We start from the raw sequence: 27,314 nt of genomic DNA, 5'->3' as shown, positions 1-27,314 counted from the left end.
CAGTCGGGGGATCGCAGGATGTGCCTGTATTGAACAGTGCTAGTAAAAACATCCCCTTAATCTCCAGCACTGATACCCTTTTTCTTTGCTTGGCAAAACTGAAGAACGACCTGCTGAATGAACAAAAAAATTAAGAGAAGCATTTATGAGGTATTAATAACTTCACATTTTGTGTCTTATCACTCTGGAAAAAAGTCTAATTGGCTTCCTGCTATCACATCCTTACTACACAAATTAACCTAATGCATGTTCAGAAAGCACAACCATTTGCTCTTACAGTGCAGAAAACAGCACTAGAAAAACAAATTGGAAATGTGCTGTGGGATAACCATGCCACTATTTTGCTTTCAACTGTGAAGGCAGATATGTTTTTAAGCTAAGTAACATTGAGGTTACTCAGATAAAATTGAGAAGATAAAATTGCCATGGAAAGCCCTAATTTCCCTATGAGACAGCCAGTGGAATTAAAGACTGATGGCTTGGGGACTTGGGATTGTTCATTTCTAACGATTTTCAGCAAGATACAACTAACCCGAGTTAGCAAAGCCAAGTCTTCTAATTGTATACCCTGAATTCAGTCTCTGTAAAATAGAGAAGTCAGCATTCTCTCTTCTCCTCCTTCCTAGTCCTAAGTTTATTTAGACTCCAAATTCTTCAGAAAAAAATTGATATATTCCTTTATTGCACAACCTATATGAGAACCACTACAACTGAAACTCCAATTTCATCTTAATCCACAACCAGACCACCAGATCTCATTCCACAACCGAACCACCACAACCAAAACTCCAATTTCATCTTAAAATCAAGCAAGAGACATGTACTATCTTAACAGTCTCTCCTCAAGCTGCCTAATCTGAAATATCACGTAAATGCTGTTGGCAAGTATGCCAAAAGCACAGGATCATGATGCACTGTGCTGTGACCAGCTTCTTCCAACGCTCGAACAACAGGGACAATTCAAATAAACACAGGAAAACCCTACACACACATAGCCATCCTCCAATAAATGAGTAACGCAGGAGACTGGCAAGCCCTGTGGAAAGCGGTACAGCTGGGATAAATGAAACAGCATGTCTCATGTACTTACTGATAATGAAGGACTTTTTTCTTTTGTTTTGTTGCTGGGTTTTCTTTTTTTTTTTTAAATAAATAAGAGCATTTGAGCATTCACAGCATTCAACTGATGTCTTCAGCATAAATGCTCATGCCATGCAAATCCACACCCCCTTCTGTTTCCAGGGCAAATGGACAAAGTTGCTGTTGTGTTAGAAAGTGGACAAAAGAAATACTGGCCTATCCACGTTATTTCCATGTTGCTGTAACCCAAATAAAGCCTCACCGAGTGCTTTACCAAGGTATTCATACACTTTTACACCCACTACTTCTCTGAAAAAAATAGCATGATTCACCTTTCTTTGTGATCCCTCATTTAATTGCTTATGACATTCCAGTTTCACTGTAAACAGCACCAACAAACTGCTGTTCGGATGGATAGAGTATCCTAAATTTAAAAAAAATGGTTATTACTTTCTGGATTAGACTCAGGTCCCATTGCATCAAGCACTGTATAAACACATACTGAGAGACAGCCAAACACACATAGGTAAAACTGATAAAAAGTAGAAGAAAATATGTATAAATTTAACCCACTATTTGTAGTAAGAGAACAGCATTCTTGAATACTTAAAAGACTTAGCATCAGGAACTGAGGAACAAGGCACTTATCAGCATTTCATCTGTAAGATGATTTCACTGGAAGCAGAGAAAGATTATTCGGCCTTGTCCCCTTGCGAGACAGACAGTAAGTCACTGTGTTCCTCCCCGCCATCGTACCCCCGAGAAGAGCACTCCAATAACCCCTCCATGGTCAGGGCTCTGTTGCAGCTGGCCCTGGGCTATACTGCAATAACTGCCCTAGCATTTCTTACTGCTGTTTGCAAAGCCAGTCCTGCCTGGGCTGAACCCAGAGGAGTCCTAGTGCAGGAGAAGCAAAAACCAAAGACTCACTGAGACGTTGTATGGCAACAATGGAACAGTGCCGGTGGCCTCAGCTTTTGCAGACTCCTGTTAGGCCTCTCTTAGGACACGAGCTTGATTGCATCAAACAAGGCTACCGAGCAGCAAGTCTGGCACTGCTTCCCACGCTGGTATACTTCCCACCCAGAACTACTGCCTCAGAAGACAACCACCCCCTTGTTTTTTCACCCATATCATCCACAAAAGCCTAAGCACGGCACTATTCCCTGAAAGGAGGACCAGGACACACGGGCACATCCCTGCTTGACCCCTCTCAGCAATCAGCTTATACCAGGAAACATCCGCTGCAATCAGAGGACATCTGGAGGTGGCAAAGGCAATGCCTGTGGTCTTACACAAGTGGGAGGCCAGTGCTGATGCCATCTCTGCCAGCAAGGCTGTTTCCACTCAAAGGAAGAGGGAGCATCTGTGCATCTAACACAGAAGCAGCAGCGGGGGCGAGCACTGTTTGGTTGCCCATGGGGTTTTGCAAGGCCAGGTAGAGTGGCACGGGAAGAACAAAGAGTGATGACAGCATGGGGATGTTCTTCACATCACAGTCATAGATCCTGTCTAGCAACCACCAAAACAACTCTTAACCCAGCTACTGTTTTGCTCTTTCAATCAGATATAAAGAAAATGAAAAAAGAAAAGCAGCTTTCCGGATGCCTGAAGCAATGCAGCAATAATTGGTTCCAAATCTTAAATGAAGGAACCTGCCTTTAAAAATAACTGCAAAGAAGTGCATTGCTGTTGCTTAGGAAACAGGCTCTCTTCCCACCTTCACTGTTGTTTTTTTTTTCTTTCTTTAAAACAATAAAATATTAATGAAACAAATTTAGTGAAAAGCACAGCAGGCACAGCTTTAATTATTAATAAATGTTGCAGCTGCCATGGAGGGCAGTTTCCACAGTGACTGTCCCTAAAGCCCCAATATTTAATTATTCCATTGTGACATTTCTCATCACAAGGCCTTGGCCTAACATCAGTCCCCAGCTGACTGTAATACACGTGTAGCGGTTATTTGCAAGGAGACACACTGGAATTAGCTGCTGGGTTGCCTCAAAATGCATGTTCCACGGGATGAGAGATTAATGCACCATGTCCAGTTCTATGCATAAGGCACCCTGAGATCTGGGTTCAGGTTTTAGTCCCAGCCTGTGTGACCTTCGAGTCATTTCATTCTCCTCTACTTCACCCATAGACTGAAGCTAACAGAACTGTCTGTCTCCAACTTTTCTCTCCAGGCTCCTTTATACAAGGGAATTTTTCCAGAACAGCTAACTGACTTTACATTCGCATCTGACCTAATCTGAAGTAGCTTTCAAACATGCAGTGGCTTTTATCCAGTTAAACCATAAAATGTTTGAGGAGAGGAGTACATCTTGCAACACAGATGTCCCCCTATTCCAACCCAGGGGACCATACAGATGTCACCTCCGTGGCGTACGACAGCAGGAAGGCACCCCTCCAACGCAGCAAGCGGCACAGGAGCTTCACAGCGCATTACTTAAGGAGGTCAGCTGCCTGGAAGAATCAAGGAGGGCTTTTTGTTTACTGCGTGTCCAAAGGCAGACACTGATCTCATTGCTCCTTGTCGACATCACCCACAACCACATTCTCCTCCATGCATGCACACACAACCAAGCTCAGTCAAAAAGGAAACTTTAACACATCCTGAACAAACCTGCAGAAGAATCACCTCAAGCTGCAGAATCTTTTAAAAGACATGAGAGGACCTTGACAGCAATGCTCAAATGGCTTTACAGAGAGGAAATACATGGTATTTGAGGACGTCTCCTTAGCTCCACTCACCTTTTCTCTTTTTGTTTCTCTTCTGTTTTAAACCAACCACAAAAATTAGATTTCTATTTTCTAAGCATTAGATTGAAGCAGTAAAAGCACACTTTTTACAGTGAAATAAGCCAGCATTTACAAACTCTTACTCCTGCAAACCTCCACATCTCCCCAGGAAAGTGTCTCTTTTCTGTGCAGGAAGGCCTCCACAAACCCATTGCTCTGCAGTTAGGCTGCTTATGCTTCTTGCATTCTGGTAATCTGCAAGGGAATTAGCATTGTTTCTTGGCCAGCTCTCGGATTTAGATCAATTCTCCATGGCAGGCTCTCTGCATTCATCTTGTAGGCTTGTGGGAATAGGTGAAAACAAACTGAACTCACTCATTTATCCTGACTATAATATACCCCCCTCCTACTGTTCTGCTGGACGGTGCCAGAAACGACAAGAAATTTTAACTGACCACAGAAAACGGTATGGTGTGCACAAACACTCCCCTTCCCCATTTCCATAGTGCCTCGGCAAACGTTCTCAATCAGTTGAAATCAAGACCCGTTATGTATTACAACCACACGCAGAGACACAGGCGTAAAATCCAACCAGCATGCAATGGAGACAACATCAAGAATACACAGCAGAGCTAAGGGGTGGGAAAAAATAATCTTGACAGAGAACTATTTTGGGGGAAGAGAGCTGGAGGGTTAGGTAAATCAGGTTGCTGCAAAACCACTTTTCTTCATTTTTAAGAAACCAAAAATAGGTAATCCCCTGGAGTTGCAAACTGCAGAACGCAGAGCTCAGATTGCTGCCTAAAAAGATAACACACAAAACATTTTAGGTGTTATAGTTAGAAGAACCTTTGGGACAGGAAAATGAAGTTGTTTACCTATTTTAAAGAAAATGAACCATTTTTCCCTTTTTGGAATCTGACACTCTTAAAAGACATAAAAAGAGATGAAGATTTAGCTGTTTCTGGAGGAATTGATAACAGCAAAAAGACATCAACAGGTAGTTTTGTGTACAAAGAGGTAGTTTGTACGCACATACACACGCTTTTATTTACATGCATGCATGCACACGGATAAATAACTATGGTAAGCTTTCTGAGCAGAGCACAACGTGATCCTGAGCCTGCCTACTGTCGCTATACTTAGAACAATACATACATACAAAAACTGAGTACAGAAAAACACAGATATTCATTCCATACAGATTAGAAGAGCAGCACTGCACTTGGAATAAATCAACCCAGCTCAGGTAATTCCCTTTTATCACTCAGCTGACAGCAGCCATCTGAAAAGTCATTAACTCCAGCCAGTTTTGAGGAACATCCCCTGCAGTATCCACCACTGAATTTAATTAAGTGCAGATACATTATTGATCTACAGTCCAAATAATCACGATCCCCAACAAGCTTTGAAAAATGCCACATTTTTGTGACTTCAACAAGGCTACTTCTTGCAGGGGCAGGTGAACAACTTCAGTTTCCTCCTTTTTTGCCTTTATGAAAATCTTGACATGATTTAATGGAGTGTGAAATAAGAGAGCTCCAAGGATGGGGCTGGAAGGGTGGAGGGAAGCAGAGAAGAGAAGGCCTGTGGAAGGATTATTTATGGGGTTTATTTAGCAGATGAAGTTTTCCTTAGACAGTAAGAAACACTGCAGCTAAATACCTTGCTTTCATGGAAACTGTGCACAGGGAATAGAATTCATGGGGCTGAAGAAAATAAGAACAAATGAAAAGAGGAGGATGATAAAGAAGCTATCAGATGCTCACCATCTCCAGCTGCTGCTGCTTTACCTAGCTAATCACAGATCTGCCCAGTTTGAAACCAGTTTTATTACCAAGTTACAGCATGCTGTCATTGAGAAATGCACACTAAGTAGATGAGATAGCCAGCTGTACCCGCATACTAGCTAAGAAGCAAATGACTGCAGAGGAGATATCCAAATTCGCTCCTCTCTCCAAAGGGTGCTGCTTTGCACATTTTATGGAAGAGGGAAAAAACAAAGAGCAAGCATGTGCTTAAGTCTCAATCCCCATTTGACATTCTGTCTTCAAATGCCAAGGATTGCAGACTCTCCAGATACAGTGGCACTGCAAATAAGGGATTTCATGTGACAAATCCAAGTACGCTCATGGGACACTAGGAATGGATAATACGGAGGGAGCTGTGCTACAGCCAAACTCTCACTCTCACCTGCCTCACCTGATTTTCAGTACATCATTCATCAAACCCAAGCCTGCAACAATCACTGCAACCGAGGTGGAAGGATTCCCTCGCCTATCAGAACAAAAAGCACTAAAAGAAGTGGTTCATTTTGAACTAAAATCCTCCTCGGACCTCTGGTGCTGTGATTTAAATATCACAGCATGGGGTATGAATGATACTAAGATATCTGCAATCCCTTCTTAATTTTCAAGGTTGCAATCATTTTCAGGGTTAAGCACATAAACCTCCTGAATGGAAGAGTTCATATGTCACCAAGATAGAGGAAGTACCCTTAGTACAAAGAAAAAAAAAATGCTTCATAGAATAGAAGAGTAGGAAGCAAGAGTATAAGAAGTCCAATTAAATATTTTCTTTATAATCACAACCTCAAGCTAATGCCTCAGTAGTTAAGTACAACTCATGCTTTATAAGTGGGCATCCCTTAATAGCCACACGCATCAGTTATCCATGCTGATGCGTCTCCTCCATTGCTGACGTACAACTTCAGCACTTTCCTTTCGCATATATCCTTTTTCTGTTTCACCACCAGGCTGTGGACATCTGAAGCTTGCAGCTTCACTGCAAGTCTGGTACATTTATTACACGTTCTTATTTACAGCAGCCCTACCATGGCTATATTAGAACAACATCAGCACTGCTAAGAGATAGGTATCTTCGGGAGTTAGAAGGCACTGTATTTCTCCTGTAGCTCTTATTCTGACTGGTCAGCTGAGAGGCCCAGATGTCCAATGTTAGATCAGCTGAGAGGGCCAACTGTTTTCATATTTAATTTAATCTTCACTTCAAGCTGCAAAATGAAGACCTTTAAAGTATCTATTACTTTTATTAGTGTTTGTTAAAACACTGATGTAGCAAATCACTTGGAACCCGTGGAAGGGAAAATACCAAGGTGATAGGTGCTAGAAGAACACCAAGTATTTTTATTTTACAACAGCACAAAGAGATGTTATCTGTGATCAGGACTGCACAGAACTAGGTCCTGTGCAACTATCCAGGGGGAGACAGTCTCTGCCTTGAAGAGTCCATCAGTGAAATTGCACTTGATAACTACCAGAAGAACAACTTTCCATTTCACTCTTGGAGGTTTCATGTGAAAGGAGATGCACTGTTAAAGAAATGTTAAAAACACACTATAAAAGAATGGTTTAATTTGAAAACTCTACTTATAGTTAACTGGATGGTTGGAATCCCTATCAGGAGAAAGCACCTCTTCCCGCTGGAAGCAAGGTCACAGCAGCAGTTAGTGGGACTGAACAGCCAAGGCTGTGTGGTTTAACGGTTAAGTTAACCCGGACTCAAGCTACTTGTGTTTTGCTCTGCCACACAGACAGGACAGAGACATGATATTTTCAATAAATCCCTGGAGGAAAAAAGGTATCTAAATGGACACTCCTCAGTTCTAAACATAGCTCTGGCTGGGAAACATCAGGGCTGGAAGTTGGTGACTGCTCCCCTTTAAAATCTTGACCATTAAGCTTCAAGGAACTCAATACCCTTCAGAAAATGGAATTGTTTCCATTAAACCCTATTAAGGCTAAATCAAAATTACTGAGGTTTCTCTAAATAATTGAATATGAACCAATTTGATGGCCCAGGACTAAAGTGAAATGTTTAGCAGAGTGCTCTAAAAAGCATGAGAGATTGTATTTCACTTCTCAAACTAAAAACACGTGCAGTTCAAAAACTGTTTGATTTCACATCACAGCTAATATTCACTCTCTTTTTTTATTTTGTTTCTCTCCTCTATAGCACACCACTCATTACTTTAAAGCGGTCATCTTTGCAGCACAATCAAAAGCTTTTAAATTTGTGTGAAAAAATATTTGCCTCCCCCCAATTATGATAATCTCTGGTACTCTCTTTGGGCTAAAGTGTTTATGAAGTGAGGTAGAACCTCTGTAAACTATTTTATAAGCATTATTCATCACTGAAAATGTTTCATTTGTTTTCCAAATAGGAGTATTAATACAGGGAGGCTCATATTTTGTTTATGGGACCTGCATTTCCATAGCAGATTAACTGCATTTTTTAAAAACATCAATGCCAAGGGCAGAAAGCCAAAAGAATTAAAATAATAAAATGTCTGGCTGGACAATGGTTATTTACATGTATTTCTACATAAGTCACATTTCTGTGAGCTAAGAAAAAAAGAGAGAGGAAACTGAATTCTTAGTTCTTTGTCAGATCCTAGGAGCACTGTGCTATTTAGAAGCCTCAAGGAAATCACCTAAAAAACCCAGAGCATAAGGCATCTCTTCCTAATGGGGCTGATTTTCAGAGGAACTGGAAGGCTGGAACTCCAGCTGAAACTGATGGGAACAGCTTGTTGTGTGGACAGCCAGGATGCTTCAGATATGAGGTCCAGACTAGGTCCAAATCAATCTCCTGTTCCTTTCATCTGCTAACACTTTGTTGCCATACTTTGAAGAGGAGGCAGAGAAAGGGCTTCTATCAGGAACTAACTTCTCACCTTAAAAACAAAGGAGAGTTTCCCTGCTTCCTTCCTCGATTTTACTGCAAGCCTGTGGATATTTCATATTCTTCTGAAAGCTTTACCATCTTGAAGCGTGCCACTGGATAAGAATCTCTGGATGAGAAATGTATTTAAGAAATACATTTCTATTCCTCAGTTGATTTGATTTTCCTGTCATGAACTTTAATCCAGTCTTGTAATTTAGGGCCATGAAGGAAAAGATTTCTGACTCATGAATTTTCATTGCTTGGGGCTGGCAATTGTGACGTTTGGTGACTCGGATAATTGCTTGGATTTCAGGTCCTGAACGAGAAAAAACAGAACACAAGCTCCAGCATCATGCAGTCATTGGTTCCTAATTAGATCTTCTCTTTCAAACACAATTAACTTTGTGCAAAATGGGATAACAAGTCATCATAAGACCAATGAAGAAAACAGTCCCACAACTAACCACATTTTTGTGGTTAACCCTTATGTATGTTAGCAGCTTAGGCTCCTAACCAGCTCTACTAGGCACTCCTGCAACTCAGACATGCTATCTGTCCCTGAAACACCCAGGTATCCAGTCTTGAGGAGCCGCCAGCCATATTCACATTCACAGGTTTCCTGGTTTTCCACTGCCAGCTTTGACAGAGACATAGCCAGGATTTCAGCTGAAGCTATTTGATTGTATTCCTACAAATATTTCCAGACCCTGAAACTTAAGATCTTAACTGATCTCAGACTAAGCATGTGGCTCCAGAAAGCCCAGCCACACAACTGCTCTCCTATTGCCTACCACCTCCAAAATGAACGCAGTACTCGCCTGCTGCAAGTCGTCACTGAGTCGCCACCTCCTCGCTCACCCTCCTCTGCTACCGTGGCCCAGCGACTACCAAAGGTTTCGCAAGAACCTGCTTCCAGAGAAGACTGCACTGGTAGGTGGGCAAGTCAGCGCTTGGTTTACCTGTTCACTTTGGGACGGCAGATGTCAGCTGAAAGGGCTTAGGCCATCTCTCCACATTCACACAGAGAAAGAGCACCGCTTCAAGGACTGCTTACTAATGTGAATTCATTATACCACAAGCTCCCCCCAGTGCAGCGATCACATCCTTCTTCTGTTTAAAGGGCTGCATGCGTGACTAAACGGAGTCACAGATAATGTATAAACACCTTCATTTAATATTCAGATCCAGCTCTGCAGTCAAACCATATTACCTTTCCCAATGCATTACTGGACAGATCATGAGATGGATTTTTTCTTTTTTTAGATCTGTGGTATTTAAACACAGCATTACCCCAAAAAACCCAGTAATTTTCATCAGTTAATAAGAGAAGAAAAGCCATATGCATAATGGAAATGGAAACAACAAAACCTGAGGTTAATGCAGCCCAATCAAGGGGACAGGCTCGTCTCCTAGGCTGAGCAAGCCAAGCTCTCTAGTCTCCTCTCGCAGGAGAGGCTCTCTGTTCCTCTTCTCTGCACGTCGAGTCTGGAATGGACCAGCACGTGAAATCGCAGGTTCTGCACTGAGTATTCTCAACAAACCTATCAAGATAGAATGGTAACTTAACATGCAGAAATAGCAAATTTACTGCTTGGGTTTTAGAGGGGAAAAACGTTTCTGGCCTGTAAGTCTGGTCTAGGTAAAACACAGCTTTAGAACAGATATGGAAGGCAAAGATAATTAAATGACACTGAGGTAAGGAAAAACAAAGACTTCCAAATGCCTCTGAAGTGAAGGACTGTAACCTACACTGGGGGTAAATCAACTGATATTAATAACTGGAAATGGGAAGAAACAGCACACGTCAAGTATCCCAAGTACACCAAAAAAGATACCTAAAGTATCAAGAAAACAAAGAGAAGATAGGAGTTTTGCCGTTTTCTTTGATGGAAGAGCTTCAAAGCATTCCAGAATTTGAGTTCAGTTTCTTTGCTTTCTAGTTTACGAGTGGTTAGGTCACACTCGCATCAACACCTCAGTATCAACAGAAATAAAGGATGCAATTCAGAGAGGCGCTTAGATCTACAGGTCTTCCCTTCCTTGCCAGCAAAAAATGCAGTAGTACAATAAAACCGGAGAAAGCTGCCGGAAATATCAAATCCAAACCTACGGCCTACTCCCTGTTGACTTGAGTTCAAGTTCAGGCACTCGAGCAGACTGGTACTGCCGCTTGCAGGCAGCCAGTTAACAAGATCAGGCGTCCCGAGAGCTTAGAAACACGTGGTGCAGTTGTGAGGCTCTAGACCAAATAAAAGCCTCTCGCTGCAGTGCATCGAACAGAGCTTCCTTTGGGCAACCCCCCTCTATTGCCATCCAGGCAAAAGAGAAGAAATTTGGCTGCCACAATAAAATACATATATATAAAAAAAATATTTTACACATAATGCCCATAACACCCTAAGGAGGAATATCCCAAGAGATGAGGGGCCTCTCTTTGAAGCCATCAGCAGTATGACACCGACCACTTTGGCTCTGAGGTTCACTAGACGTGCACCATGCATGGCTACGAGGAATGTAACTGCTGCAACTATCGCCTTTCCTCCCGCCTGAGGGGCTCCAAGGAAAAATCAACACCAGCCACTGATACGGGGGGAAAGGAACAGACAACGGCAATGCCCCTGCAATAAACCCATCCACTTCCCAGCACAGCTCCCGTCCGGTGGCACAATTCCCAGGGGACAGTGATGGAAACCCCCAACTCTCTCCTCTCCATTTGCATCCCAAGGAGTGAGTGCAACGCAAACCTGCAATCCTCAAAGAAGGTTTAAAGGAAGCCTTGAGCGCAACATTAAATACCGTTCTACAGCTCAAAATCAGAACTGGCCTTTTCATTTCAACCACAAAGGGATTCTGTATATTTTACAGAACGTTACATTAATTAATGGTTTTAATTACTGGTAGCAGGTTTATTATTCAGGCCAAAAAAAGCTTTTTGTGCAGCTCATTCCTTCCCTAATTCAAATAAAAATCTCATTGAAAAGCCAAGTTCTGTGTGTTTGGCAGTGCCCAAGTTACCATTTTTACTCATGTTTACTGCTAACCTTCCCCCAAAACGCAGTAACTACATTCACCTTGACAAGCAGGCATGCTGGATTTACATCTAACAACATACAGTTGGATTCTGGCACACTCCAGCTCTCAATAATCCACCTGAAGTCTATGGCAATTATTTTACAGCATGAGAATTCAGGATTATTTCATTTAATGCACTCAAAATATTTATTCAAAGAGAACAAACTACTGAGACTCATTTCAAACGATATAAACATACCTTTAAATTATAAACCAGGCCAAGCACAGCCAAGTCCTATGACAATAATTTAATTACAAGTCAATTCAAAGTTCACATTTCCTTTAAAACAAACATGCAGTGAATGTTGAACATTTTGTACAATCCCAGTTTTTATTTGTCAGCATCCTTGCTACACTTAAGTAATAATTACACCAAACAGAACAATACGCTGTTAACTTCACTGAGGGAGATACTGTCTGGACAAAGTTTGTTTTCAGAGTAGTTATCAATTTACCTTTAAAAACAAGACATTAAAAATATACTCTGCATTTAATTACTATTATTACAGGAGCAGTGTCCTTCTGGCAACATAACCCATTCATCAAGCATGCGCCACATATATGGCTTGCATTAAGCATCTTTTTCAGGAGAAGGCTCCCCACACACTCCCTTTTCTTTTTCCTCCTCCAATGAATAATGCATACAAACAGAGAAGATAGTTTGAGCAATCAGGGCCAGTTATTACAGCTCTGCACACAGAGTAAACAAGCAAAACATGAAGTGCATTAAAAAAGTGTTCCGGTGACCCACACTGTTGCAACAGTGTCCGGCCACCTGTTCCACCACGGATGCAATAATTGGGATGAACGGCAGAGAAGGAAGATGAGTCTGCAGAAGCTTTTCCCAAAGTTTCTCTTTCCCGATGCTGCCAGAGGCACGCGGACCTTGCAAACTGGGCAGAAGCCCCCGCCTGTGCCCTGCTGAAGGCACCAGCTCTGTAAAGCGTTCTCGGCTGCCCCAATTCCTCGGGGTGCCTTGCTGAGCAGACAGGACAACAAGCTCATCACGCTCACATTAAATGCATCCACTGGCAAGGAGACAGACCTTTGAAAAACATCAAAATGCTGGTTTCAAAGATGAGACTGAAAGTGTCTGAAGCGCCTTTTTTTTTTTTTTTGACAAGATAAAGAGTATTATTAAGCACAGTTTGAATTGGCTTTGTACATCTGGAGTAAAGATATCCTAATCTGGTACATTTCTAGCTTCTGTGAAACCTTCTGCACAACTTTTTTTTTTTTTTTTTTAGATGAAAGGGGGAAAAGAGAAGAAATACTAAGAAGTGAGTTAATGAAAGATCTTGACTGGACACATAGAAGAGACCGCTTGGAGAAAATCAGTCCTGTGAGATTCGGGACGTGAGCTACATGCCCTTGAAGACATAAAGAACAACATTTGGGTAACCTTGTCTTGGATCCATTCATGAATAAGGCATGTTCCATTATGTTTGCTGTATGAAGCTGATTTAAACAGGTTTTTAATTCTTTGCTTATAGCAGCACATTACTGTCAGATCCAAAGATGGGCAACCATGCAGAAAAAGGCTTAGCAAAGCTGCAAGTAGTTTTCGGACACAGTAAGTGTAAAGTACTGAACTGGAAGACTCTGCTTGCCGAAGACTGGTAAATACGCATTAGGTAACTGCAGAGACAGACAGAAGAAAAGCTTCCTTTTTCTTCCCCCTCTCCCTCAGAAGCATAAAAGCTGGGAAGGGCTAGTATTCCTGGCAAGAACACGACCAGCCATGAAGACTTCAGGGAAGCTGGTGAAAGGAAGGATGCAGGAGGCGGGCGACAGTGTTCTCCCCGGCCCGCAGAGATGGCACTCAGCTGAACAGGCAAGGCACGGTCCCTGCGTCACACGATGTCAGCTACTGTTACTAAGGGAACGGCACCAGATAACCCAGGCTGAAAACATCCACATCCAGTTTCTAACAGAAACGCCCGTCCACTAAAGATGCTATGAATATCCACAGGGCTTGCGTCATGTCGTTATATGCTGATTGACAATGATACCGGTGAAATTCACTCAACAGCAACCTGTAGCCCAATGAAATTTGGAATTTTTGTCCCAACATGGCACACATTAGCCACACTGCACACAGTCCAAACCGAACCGCTACGGCTCTGAATAACAGAGCTAGATCTTTTAGAAATCAGATAGGATGAAAGAGTAACTGGAGTGTAACGAGGTTATAAACTGGGTTGAGAACAAATACAAAACCATCTGCATTCATTGCTTCCCCACAAGGATGAAAATGTCAGCACTGTTTTCCTTCTCTTAGATCACGCAGGTGAAGACTATCGACTGTAAGCAGAGTCACTGTGGTTACAACAAATCCCTCCCACTGGACGAGCAGAACGGACCCGCACAGAGGCATTATTCCTCCAGGGGCCAGCAAGGGTGGCATGAGGCTGCGCCGGGTCCGGAGAAGGGCATTTCCTGCAGGAGCTTGCAAAGGTGAGCTCACTGCTTCATCCTCTATGCTCCACAGGTAGCCCTGAGACTGTCTCTCCTATCTCAATACACGATTTCTGTGGTCTCATTAGGGGACCTTGGGCAGGAAAGGGGCCCTCCCACCCACTGGACGCCAACATATCTCCATAGAGTCAAATCCCATATAAGCTCCTCTAGCCTTGCAAATGAACCCTACACAACGTGAGCTGCTCTGCTGTCCAGCTGCACCCCACGGGCTGAATCCAGGACCACGGAGACACACGTCAAGGGCTAGCCAGACTGTGAGGAAACCCATTCAGGCTCAACGCCCTGCAGTAATCTTGCATGAAAAACTTTCTGCTTAACAGATGATGCACCTAAGCTCTGTTTGGAGATGCTGTAGTCCAGCATGGGGCTGAACAGTGAACCCCAAGTCTGCTATCTCAGCCTTGGAGTTTCTTGTCCTTACAAACCCCGTGTACTGTAACAGAGAGGCACCTCAGGGTGTGGGAAAAGAGGCACGCGCTGCTTAACTGGCACCTTCAGCCATTTAGGACCTAGAAGAGCTAGGAAATATTCAGTTACTGATGCAGACAGGCCCTGAAAGCCAACTACCTTGTATTTAAGAGACTCTTGCTAAACTCAGCCTTGCAGGAGAGTAAAATGATTCACAAGAATTCTATATTTATAACAAAGATTCACTGGAAGTGACTCATGTACTGAGCCAATCTAATTTTAAATAGAAGGGAAAAACCTCTTGAAGAGGCACATGAAACTGGACTGGGGGAGGGAAGAGAACTGCACACACAGGAGAGCCCCAGCCAGGAGCTGTTAGCCAAATCTACTGGAAACGGTGTCTCCATTCAATTAGCTGAAGTGATAGCAGAACATTCAGCTTCACCTACTTCTGGTTTAGAGTTAATTAAGTCCTACATTCAAAGCAGCTGCAGGTTGGAATACTTCCTTAGGATAGGTAGGATTGCTGGGCAGTAATAAGGCAGCTCATGGAGAGTTATTAGTTCTTCAGACTCTACAGAATTCAGATCACAAAACCAACTGGAATCACAGCGGGAGGGAGGGAGAAATATTAAGAAGATTTTACAGTATTACTAATTTTGGCCAAGCAGATTCTAACAGAAATAGCTGCCGCCCCACCACCCCTTACATCAACACTGCAGCACATCTTACAGAACATCGTTTCAAAGACAGGGAACAGACACACAACCCTAGGAGCTCTCCAGATCAAACAGGTAGCCCACAGCAAGAGCACAGGCTCAGGGTTTCTTCACCTGCTCCTATGTCAGGACCATCTGCCTCAGTTACTTTTTCTCCTCTGTATAGTAGTATAAATATACCGTAGATAAAAGGGGAATATTTAACATAACCACAAGCTAAATGGAGGAAACGGCTACAGTCTATATTAATAGCAATAAAACATTAGCCAGAGAAGATGGCCAAATATTGCACTCCTGCACTGAATATGTAGGGATGAATAAATTATCCTAAGCTGTAAGCAAAAGATAACTTGGAAACAGCAAGCAGGCTAGTGTAAGATTAGCCTTGCATACACAATGACCACGCACAGCAGAGCAAGTTGGAATTTCAATGTTGTGACAAGAAAAGGTTACTATTCTCAGACTTCGGCTTTCAGTAACGTGTGTCAATACTTCTTTGTCTAAACAGTCCACTTATCTCCAAAGCCAAATCTAACTTCCACTCTTCTTAACCTCTCCACTGTCATCAACGCATAACTGGGTATGCTTGGCTGCAAATGCTCCATTCTGTGAAATCCAGAAGTGTTTAGATGATGGCTGTTCTCCAGTCATTCTCAGCATCGCTCCCAGTTAAGTCTTCAATTTGAAGCACGAAGAGAAAGCAGCCAAGAATTCACAAGCCAACATACATATTTACAATTGTACATAGCTTTAATTCTCACCAGTATCTTGCTGAGACATTTCTCCACACACCAAAGTCTGATGAATAGTGTTAATTTTTTATTGGCCCTAGTAAATTACGGGCTAGATTACAAAACTGTTGGACCAGCATTCAACGGTTCCTCCTCAGGCGCTGAATGAAGCGTCCACGTCTCCAAAGGAGTACTTGGTGTGAACTCTTGGAACTGACCTCTACTGTGAATCCAGCATCGGACCATCCTTTATCCACCCACCCACACAGGGTCTGCTTCACTCCATCATCACAACACACACAGAGCAGTCTAAGTCTGCAGGGACCAGGCAAACCACCACCAAATTTTAGAATTTATTCAGACTTTGAGTGATTCACAGAGTTCTGAAACACCAGCTGCCCTTGGTATACATGATGCTATTTCCAAATAAATTTTATTTGCTTGTTAATTCTTGGTAATGCAACTTCCAAAACACAGTCATGAGGAAAAGTCACCAACGCAATGGCTCACTGATTATATTAAAAAATATACAATGTCCACAGGGTCAAAGCCTAGACCTCAATCTCTCAAATGCACCATTTATGTAATACAGCATTCAGTGCACAGCGGAGAGCAGAGAAGTGTTGTGAAGACCTGAAACACGCCAATTAGCCAGTGGCATGATGCTGACCTATACTCAAAATGAGACACCTTATTCTTCAAATACATTGAGATGACTTATGGAACAAAGCACTTGCAGCTGGAAGGTAGCTGCCAGATTTTAACCCATGACTATGAAAACTTCATTTTTGGCAGTTATTCTCTGGGTTTTATCTTACCTCCAAATACATATTTTTTTTAACCTACTAGTGCTTCCTAGTAAATCACCTTGACATTTTGGCTTGGTACTTATTTTGGATAATGCCATTTTAATAAGAGTTACTTTCTAATTTGTAATATACACACGGATGTAGCAAATGTAAAGAAAAGGTGACACTGGCCTGAACTCCACGATTTCTAATATTTAAATCCCTGCATTTACCTCCAACAGCAGAGAACATACATTTCTATATGAAAAGTAAGATTATATAGTGTTAGTTCTTTTGTATGTCATTTACCACATAAGGCGATGATGTGACTGCTGTCTTCGTGTACAAATTTCCGGGTGACAGCTTCTTCCATGATCTGCTTTACCTAAAATAAATAAAAAGAAGTGATTGTAAGATCACAACACAAACCAGCACAGCACTTGGGAGTTTCAGTTTCAACCTTTGCTTTCCCTTTCCCCATCACCAAAAGACTAACGCAAGTTACTCTTTGCAGGGAAGGAAGGATAAAAGCTTTTAAGAAGGGAAAGGAAGGACAAACCTGAGCAGCTTTACATGGGATGAGGGAACCTCTGGTAGAACAAGGACAGGTCTATTTGGGGCATGCCCCTATAAAAGGATGAATTATTTCAGAGCACCCAGGGTGCCCTCCAGAGAACTTCTTCAGCAGAAGTTCCAAAGGGCTGCGCAAAACTTTTTGAATAATTCATCCCTGGCCTTCCTGCATATAGTTACTTCTGCTCATGAAACAAGATTATGTACTGCCGTGTGCTCTTTCCAGTTGTGGCATTCTGCTCTTCCTCAAGCACAAAGAACCGCTGAGCAACTCAGGCGCACATCCCAAGAGAAGTTTACAGCAACCTTTCTCCCGTTTGGGGACTTCACATACCACAGTAACTACAAATGATGGTTTCAAAGCTCTGCTACACCAGACACTATACAAAAATAATATAGTACCTATAGAGAAGATAGTGCCTTCAGTTTTCACTTCTACACAATTTAACAATGACAGCAAATATAATTACATTTATCACAATTCTTACTGATTTAAAAGAAAGTTCCTCCCCAGTTTCAAGGCTGATGTGTCAAGCTCCAGAGGGAATTCATTGCAGATTACTGACTTCCAAAAATTAAGGAAGAAAACAGACAAATCTTACAGTTAGGCTCTTGAGGAGAGGCTGCAGTTACCCTCCATTCATCTGCTAGCTTATTCCTCCCTCAATGGCTTCCTTTGCCTGATACCAGATGAAACCTATTTGTCTCCGCCAACTCATTTATCAGACACTCATTCCTTCCTGGCCGTGGAGCACTTGCTTCTCCAGATACAAATCCACAATCATTTTTGGCTTCTCTCATTTGTGAGCTATAATTACAGGGTTAGGACACTCTACCTAAACAAATGCCACATCACTTTCAATATATGACAGTAAGTGCTACTGTGGCAGAAGATTTAACAAGATACTCTCTTCTTGGGGTGTTTTGTTTTTTGTTGTTTTTTTTTAACTTGAAAACAATTTTTACAGCAGTCCTGGAACCCAACAAATAGTGAATTATCTGGCAGGTAATCACTGCGTGGCTACTCCTTACCAACAAGCCCAGCAGCACGGCCTGTGTACCAACTCAGTCTGACCTGAGTGCCAGTGCAAGCTGCACAGCAACAATCACCACCAGCCTGCCGCAGGGGCTAGGTCTGCACCCCTAGGAGACCTCGATCCGTGCTTTTCAGTAGGGCTGGCAACTGTGCACTCAGCTCTTGTTAGGCTGCGTCTGGTACCTGAGATAACCAGTTTAAAGCTAGCTGGGTTACCGCTTCCTTGTAGCGTTGACAGGTCCAAAGGTTTTAAGCTTCCCACTCTGCGCTGGAACCAGGAGAAGCTGCAGGTGCAAGGCTTGTTCAACCGCTGGGCTCTGTACTCGCACTGCTGTGATAACGAGGTGGCCGCTCAGTGCCTTCTCCAGTTTGGAGGGCTTCCTCCTCCAGTAAGATCATTTGCAAAGCCAATTCTGGATGCTGTAATCAAGCATGCCTTCCCCCAGCTAATCATCTTGAGGCCTCCATGCCCACTCCTACACCCCCACCCCGGCTGGCAGCAGGCTGCAGCTCCAGCTCCGGCACTTGCTGCACGAGCCTTTCAACACATGGCGTTCTCCTCGCCCCAAATTCTGCATGAAGTTGATCCTACAGAATTTGGACTTCTTATCAAACAGGAGCCCTCTGGGTTGCAAAGAAAACACTGGGAGGGGGGGAAAGCAAACATGTAAGAGGCTTTGAAAGTAGAACATGTTTTATATCTGAGGACTTCAAAGCAAGTCTTTTGCACTTTATAAAACCTGGCCCACTGTTCACGTACTGAGGCTTGACAATATAAACTCCTAACAAGGCAATTTGTTTCTTTCCTGTGCATTTCTGACATGCCTATAAGAACTTTGGACCTTACAGTAAAGCAGTGGGAGGTGGAGGAGTAAGAGGATATCAAGAAAGAAGCAAAGGTGTGAGAAGATCTCATGGATGGGAACTCACATAGGAAGCATCTGGATTATCCTGCTTATCCAGCAATCCCCTTCTCACATTTTTATTTGCATCATTGTTGATTTACAAGCTTGATGTCTGTTTGTCTTGGCAGGAACCCAATAAAACTTGTTCCAAACCCCATCCAGAGGTCTGAAATCATCTCAATAGCAGCACCTAGGCAGACCACAGCTCCGCAAAGGGAAAGGGACAGGACAGCTGTGCAGCTCTGCCCATTTAAATTCCAGCTCAGACCCCGACCTGCATTTTCACACGTGGGAGGCAGCATGTTCTGGCAAACACAGCTTGCAGTGGAAGTGCAGAGACGGTGCCATCCACTGCCTCCAAGCCAACTCATCTCTGTGCCTCAGCTGACCCATCTGTGAAAGGACAGTGACCCAACCTTTGCAAGCTGTTCTGATTTCACTGGATGAAAACTACCTTTAATCTACTAAATGAAAGGCCTGATTTACGAAAGGGAGGAAGTACCTCAGAGTGCCACTAGCATTAAGGTGGACAGAAGAGGAAGCACGAGAGAGCTGCACCAAGGTAAGTCATGCACATATGACTCAAGTTCACAGACATGAATTCAGGCACCACTGAGGACTGCAAACTGTGATTTCAGCCTCAGCTCCCCAGAGAACAGTAACTGGAATTCAATTCCTGACAGCAGGGAGGAAGAAGAGTTGTTTACCAGGAGCAAGAGCTCTGGCGCTCAGAGGCCAGTTCCCCGCTGTCACACATTGCCCAGGCACACCCCAATCATTAGTCTTTATTAGCTCAGTATGTTATTTAGATCCCAGTCTGTAGCCCAGGAACAAAAAAATTTAAAGTGTATAAAAAAATAGAAGGAAAAAGGTTTCAGATGCGATAATCAACGCTACTTTTATACAGCAGCACCATATGGTCAGCCTATCAGCAGAGTCTGAATCCAGGACCCCCAGACCAGGCAAGCAATCAGCACCTGCTCCCAACTGCCACCAAATGCAGAGCAACCTTTGCATATTTTCTGGAAAGTCAGTGAATGTTAAGAGAAAACATTTTCAGGGCACAGACAGTAGATGTGAAGATTCAAAAGCTGGAATGCAGTCTTCTTCAATCCCACGTCATCCCTCACTGCCACGTAATTCAGGGATGCTCCAGGCAAGGAGCTAAATCAAATGTTTCTGGTCATATGGAACACAAGCCTTTTTTTTCTTTTTCTTTTTTTTTTTTTTCCCCTTGCAATTTCATGCAGCTCTCTGTAAGGAATTATGCTGTTGTGTCTCTGTGTTCTGGGGAGGCACTTGTCAATGAAGCTTTCTGAGCATAAGCCTACACAGACGCCCACTTGCAGATACTAGCGGACCTGACCAAACTGCAAATTAATCTCATTAAAAGAAACACCAACAGCCCGCCCCCCCGCATTCACCCATCCACCTGCGCAGGTAAAGAAATCTGTTCAGCCTACTGAGCCGCTGCCTGCTGCAGGGGACAGAGGGCTGCCTCCTCCGGCGGGAGCCACTGCCGTTAGCAGAGAGGTGCCTGGAGAGAAGCCTGCTCAGGTGGGAAGGAGGCAAGAGGTTCGGCCGAGGCGTGACACAGGCTCCCTCCACTGCCTTGGAAACACCCCTCCCATTCTGTGTGCCTCCTGCGGAAGGCCAATATAGGATCTACTCATCTTAACCCGGCTGTTCATTTGCACCTGCCAGGCGGCAGAAGCATGCAGGAAAGCAGCAAGTGCATCGACTTCTGTGCCTTTCAGTCCCTCCATCCGTGAGCCAGAAGTAGCACTGCATCAGGGGAAGCACAGAGAGCTTCAGCAGGCCTCAGCGACAGGCTCGGAAGACATTCTGCTCTCCCTGGAAAAGGCAACAGACTACGCGTGCACCAACTTTACTGACCACTGGAGAGCAAGGATGGGAAAGCTCTGTCTACCCGCGTAAAGTTCATGGCATTGGAGGACTGAAGGATATCCTGGTGGTAGCTTTATTCAGGTAAAGCAAAGCAAGCTCCTCAAATAAAAGTTGATATGCATTTGCACAACTTTATAATGGATTACTGGTCTGACTTTCTCCTACATCTAACAATGGCCAAAACTTTCAGAAGCAGTCAAACACCAAACATAGGTCATAATACATGGATTATTTAATAAGTTTCACCACATAAATACACAACAGAAAGGTCATGTTTAATGTTTCAAATTTTGTTATAAAGAAGCTTTAAAAATGGAAATAAACTCCAACTTTGCAGCAACCTGCTGCAATAACCTGCTGGTATAAGAGACCAAGAAAATGAGGACTACTAAGACACAACACGCACTGACTATATACCAATTTATTCACAAGCATAGGGCTGGAAGAGACCCACAGGTGTTGCCTTTTCCATCCCTCTGTTGAGTTCTTGGTCCACTCCAATGAGAACGGACAGTTTAGACTCACCTTACCACAATTTTGCTAAACTGTCACAATAATGGATTTCTGACCAGGGCTGACCCAGCACATTTCAACATATCTGCAACCTTCAGGTTAGGAACAACCTTTCAAACCAGCACCGCTCTTTCAGAACACAAGGCTGCAGCGCTTTCCCCAACCATGCATCATGATGAGGACGCCGGAGAAGCACCACGGGGACAATGCGTCGTCGGAGGCAAAGAACAGCGCTCATAAAATACTGGAATAACCAGGACCACAGTTAAAACCCACAGCATTTTTTCCTCAAAGGAGAAAACCTCATGTCCAGCATCCGTGCCTTCTTTAGCTTGTGTAGTCACTGTTCATCTCATTTATCGATTGCTCCTGCTGCACTGACTCTTTGTTACTCTTGAAGAAGTGGGTGGTGTAAATACAAGCTGTTAAATAAGTACTATATTTCTGCTCAGAAGTGGTTGCATTTTAATTGTAAGATGAGCAATCGCGTTTCCAGAGTGCTCTGAAATTTTTCAGGGTGAAACTGCTAAGGTTATTGTTATCCTGTTTCACAGCTAGAAAAAGTGCTGTGTTTAAATCCAGAAATGGAAAAAACCCTCCATTTCAGTAGGTAGAAGGAAATGGCCAGAGAAAAGCCTGTTTTATGAGTCTACTTGTCACAACAGATTTTCCTGCAGAGAGAGATAAATGTTTGAAATGTGAACTTATAAGCAGCCCCAGCATGAATCCCAGTAGAGTTAAATTTTCAAAACACGTTACATGTCCTCCTTTCTATTAGAGCCAACAAAATACATTCTTTACCAGTGGGAATTGAAAGTCCATCTGAGAAAAAGCAAACAACATTAAATTTTCCCGAAGGAAAAATGTAAAAGTTTTTGCTGAGAGGGAGAGACAAAATAAACAAAAAAAAATCACTTTGCACCAAGTGACTTGAGACAACCATTTTATATTTTGCAAAGACAACTGAATTTTAATAGGTCTAGTGTACATACAGAAAGAATACGCTTACTCTGAACTCCTTTAGACATTGAGGTTACATGAAAATAATTAAACGGGAAGAAGAGCCTGGGTTTAAAGGACAAGGGAAGGGAATGATCTCCTTGAGAATGGACATGGACTAGTCAAGTTTGCCAAACAAGACCACCAACACACAACATGTATGCAGGTATAAGGGGCTGTGTAAAAAGCCACACAGAATAAAAAATTAGGTTGACAACTCTACCGGAAAAAATTAATTACTGTCATTAAGGGCAGCATAATCTGGTGGTTGGTATACTAGTGGTTTGCATTCAATTTCTGGCTCCATTGACTGATTGTTTAAAAGAAAAATAAAATCTCAATCTCTGTGTCTCTGACTGCCTCCTGATACCACCTGCCTGAACGCGAGCAGAAGAGGCAGGGTCCCCCACTACACGTCCGTGCAGCGCACAGGCAAGAGGCGTTACCTCATCAGGTGTGCAATCACCAAAAAGCTCTCATGACTATTTTAGGACAGAAAGCTCTGGGCAACCCCCAAAGCCAAGCCAATATAAATCCTCTAGAAGAGCATTTGTGAGGATTTGGAGAAGAAAAAAACAAATCAAAGACAAAACAAAAATGCAGATGACATAGAAGGTACAAGTAACACTTTCAAACATTATCCAAGTAATTTAACAGCTAGAGTCCAATTAAAAACATTTTAGAGACTTTAAAAACAAATTAGCCTCAGATTTTTTAATTATATACCACTTGTTCTCCTCGGCTCGAGCTGGCTTGGATCATGAAAATCCATTTCACTTTCAATCTCGTACATTAGCACAAGATCACAATGTTCAGAGTTGGAAAACATTTCTCAAATTTATTTATATAGTTAAACATTAATCCAGGAGAGCAAGTGCACGCACTTCTAAATCAAACCTTAGACTAACTTGGCTCAAAGGTCCTAGTTTAAGCTAAAATTTCTCAATGAAGTGGCAGGTTGACGGCTGCATTAGGTTGCAGCATTTCACATGTGAGCAAGCTATAGGTACCACCTGCTCGGGGTCTGGCAGCCAGGTGCTGGCTGGGTCATTCTAGGACATGGTCCTACAATTTTACGTACAGATCGTTCTTTACGTGTCGAACCCTACTCTACCACTTCCAGTCAACCTACACTGACTGAAACATCTGGTACTTTCTGGTTTCAACACTAACAAGTCTTAGCACACTAGATTCAGGCTCAGGAACCTTGGCCATAGCAACAACTTTAACGGATCTTGCTCTTCTACCACTCCCAATTTCCCCAGCTGTGAACTGAGGGGGGGGAAGAAGCAGGAGAATAGTTAGCTTTTAAAAATACTTTTTATCTCTGTGATGGATAAGCACTACATCTTCACTTAGCTCCTGCGTAAGAACAGGCAGCTACACACAGCTGCTACACAGTCAATGCCCCAAAAATGCAAAATACGGTACCGGGGTGTGCTGGGGAGAGGTGGCCACTGGCTACACTGCCACTTCCACCCGAGGCGTGTTCACGAAGGTGCTCTGAGACCAAGGCATGTTTACAGCACCAGGCACCTCCTCCCAGAGCACCTCAGCAGGGACCCCAAAACGCGTCCTGTTGGAGCGGGTCTCAGCACAAACCTTGCTCTGCGCTAAGCAGCCGCTCCACCCAAGTGCAAAGCACCAGAGGAACCCCGTCCTGCTGAGCACGTCCTGCCAGGGAACAGCATCATTCTTTGCGAAGACTGAAGCACTACCAGTCCAAACACAAGTGTGATCAAACGCTACCGTCCCCGTCCAGGCATGGGGTGTTCTGTACTTCATCCCCCAATGGATCCACCCAGCACAAAAGTGTCAGACAGCTGTTTGTAAGAACAACCACCCAAATTAACCCTGCCTTCCTCCCGCCTTTCTCAGCATGCTTCCTAAAGCGCAGGTATTAACGCCACAGGCGCAGACGCTTCTGCCAGGACTCTGGCATTTGGGAGCCAAGTCAATTCATCCAAGGGTATCTTCGGACTTATCACTGATTTCCCCCCTTTCTCCTCCAGAATTCACAGCTAAGGAAAAGTTAGTAAAGAACTAGTAACGAGGAAAACATAAGCGCAGGGAAAGGGAGCCAGGACCTTAGCTCAGTACAGACTCCTCAGCAGGGGAACACAGCCGTCTCCTGCTGCAGGGGTAGGAAAGAACAGGCCCACAGAGCAAGCCCCCGTCTCTCCTCCCCAGGTTCGCTTTGGAAAAACCCAGCAAAACCCCGACACGTTTCCCAGCAGCATCGCAATGCCAACTCAAGGGCTCGGCTCAGAGCGCCTGTCTGTCTTTATTTTCCAGCCACGGGAAGGTCACGCATTCCACCGCAGCAGCACCGAAAGGGTTAAACAGTTGTAGCCGAGCAAATCCTCCGCTTCCCATTCACCGCCTCCTGAAGGGAAACCGGGTTTTCATTCCATCTGGCCAAAGCTTTATTTTATTTAGGGAAACTCTTAACTACCGACCCTACTGCAAGAGATCAAACAAACTGAAGGTTCCACCTTTCGCTCCCGGCCCGAACCCGCCGCCGGAGGCCGAGCCCGGCGGGAGAGCGCGCAGGACAGCCCGAGGCCCCGCAGCCCTCCCGGGGCACGGGAGCCCTCGCCGCCGGCTGACCCCGGGCGGCCTCCGCCTCCCGGAGCGCAGGGCTCTGCCCGCCTCACGGCCCCGGCCCCGGCCCCGGCCCAGGCCCCGCCGGGAGGGACGCCCACCCGCCCGCCGCCCCCAGCCGGCCCCCTCCTCCCTCACCTCCTTCTTCACGTTCCACAGCAGCTTCTCCTTCACGGCGTCCGCCGAGCAGCTCATGGCGGAGCGGGGAGCGGGGCCGCCCGCCGCGCCCCTGAGGCCGCCCTCAGAGCCGCCCGCCCGCGCCGCTGAGGGAGCGCCCGCGGGGCGAAGGCTCCGCGCCGCCCGGCCGAGCGCGAGGAGGCTGCGCCGCGCCGCGCAGAGCCACGGCCATCTTCCGCGGCTGCCGCTGACGTCAGGCGGGGGGCGGGGCCGCACCTGCCGCCGCCACGCCCCGGCTGCGGGGGGCTCCATGGCAACCGCGCCGGGGGCGGGGCCAGGCCGAGGCGGGAGCCCGCCGCCTCCGGCGCTGAGGTAGCGCGCGGCCCCGAGGCGGCCCCGGCGGCTGCGGGCCCGGTGCCGGTCCCGGCAGCCGGGGGCCTGGCCGGGAGCCCCGCTTTCCTTCGGGACCAGCCCGTGCCCGCCCTGGTCCTGAAGGAGCCTCAGCCCGGGAAGGGCCCGGGGATCCCAGAGGTTCAGTGCCTCCCCAGGAGCGCAGCAGCGGCACACCACACTGGCCTCTCTAGAGAAGGGAAGGGGGTTGAAGCACCAGGTTAGTGACATGTTAAATACACTTTTTCTAGCGCTTATTTCCGTATTTTCCACAGCGTACTCGGCTTGTTTGATTCACTTTCTGGCAAAAGGACAGCACTTTGCAAAACCACAAGGGGTGCCCAGAAGCATTCAAGCTCTTCCTTCCAAAGCAAACAAGGATGTAGGCAAGATCATTCATTCCCTTAGCAGGGGTATTCAGGATCCTTAATGAACAAGAGCTCGCTCTCCATTAAGTCCTCCTGCTCCTGCTGAACATCCTACAGTAGTTGTGGCTGTGCAGGAAGAGACACCGCAGAACACCCAGGCAAAGGGAGAGCTCCCAAGGGAATGGTGCAGAAAGAAGAGATGGCAGGCAGGAAGAGCTGGACCACACCGAGAACAAGACAGACCTCCATCAGTGCAGGCAGAAAAGGGAAAAAGAGAGTTGTTCCATTTTTGAAAGAGGCAGCAGATATGATTCACATATTGCCCAGTCACAAGAACCGAAAGTCCTACCACGATGAATAAAAGTAGGCTGTTTCTACAAGCTGTCACACAACAGAGTCGGGGTAGGAGCACCTACCTTACAGCTGTGTAAACCAATCCTCAACAGCACAACTGTGGGAAAGCATAGCCGGTATGCCCTAGAAACCACAGTTAATGTATGAAAGGTTTCTCACCTTTCCAAACAGAAGGATTACCTAACTTCTTTCAAAGACACTCAGATACTTTATGGAACAGGTTTTTTTGCAGTTGTTGCTCACAACAAAAAACTCTATGGGTTAGCTCAGAAAGCAGGGTAACAACAGCAAAGAGAACAGCTAAATAGAACAAACAGATAAGATTATGTTGGCTACCTCAAAAGCACACCTACTGCAGAACATAGACTAAATCTCTGGATCTAATTCCCTGCTAGGCTGCTCTGTCCATCAAGAAAGGTTAAAGATTTTCAAAATACAAGTTAGGTTACCTTTGTGGTAGTACAAATTGTGCATAGACTTAATGAAAGATCAAAATGCTCTGTGATCCTTATTAGGAAATGAAGTTATTTCCATGAACATGAAAAACCACTGCAGCCAATGAATAGTTCTACAATTAAAGGAAAAGCGCAGACAAAATCAAAACCAGTTGTCTGCAGTGTACCTGGAAGTACACTGATACCTCCTGCAAACAGCCTGCACTTGCAGGGCAGGGTGGAAGGTAGCAACAGCTCTATATAATACAAAAGCCATTTGCTGATCCAGTGTTTCTGTGGTTCAGGAATCCTAAATACTTGGTGAGGATCACAACTACAATGCAGAACAAAAGTGCAGAGGCCAACATGACGAATAAAAAGTTATGATGCTGGAGAAAAATCACAG

General features: G+C 44.5%; 1 protein-coding gene across 7 annotated transcripts in view; it reads right to left on the bottom strand.

The window, feature by feature from the left end:
- SGSM2 (small G protein signaling modulator 2) overlaps positions 1-25,608 on the bottom strand; it is a 61,624-nt gene extending 36,016 nt beyond the window's left edge. For 6 of the 7 annotated variants that reach the window (XM_072882293.1, XM_072882296.1, XM_072882295.1 and 3 more), the window contains exons 1-2: positions 25,384-25,608; positions 17,017-17,092 (exon numbers count right to left, since the gene is read on the bottom strand). In XM_072882293.1, the coding sequence (XP_072738394.1) occupies positions 17,017-17,092; positions 25,384-25,440 (133 nt within the window). In that variant the 5' untranslated portion in view covers positions 25,441-25,608. Of the gene's footprint in view, positions 1-8,518; positions 8,825-17,016; positions 17,093-25,383 lie in introns of those variants that run through there. The other variant, XM_072882301.1, reaches the window with a different exon arrangement.
- Positions 25,609-27,314: the final 1,706 nt, after the last annotated feature.

Source organism: Ciconia boyciana, chromosome 17 (assembly GCF_034638445.1).
Source record: "Ciconia boyciana chromosome 17, ASM3463844v1, whole genome shotgun sequence".
Classification (NCBI taxonomy): Eukaryota; Metazoa; Chordata; class Aves; order Ciconiiformes; family Ciconiidae; genus Ciconia; species Ciconia boyciana.
Note: the sequence above shows the minus strand (reverse complement) of the source record. Positions and strands in the feature narration are given on the sequence as shown.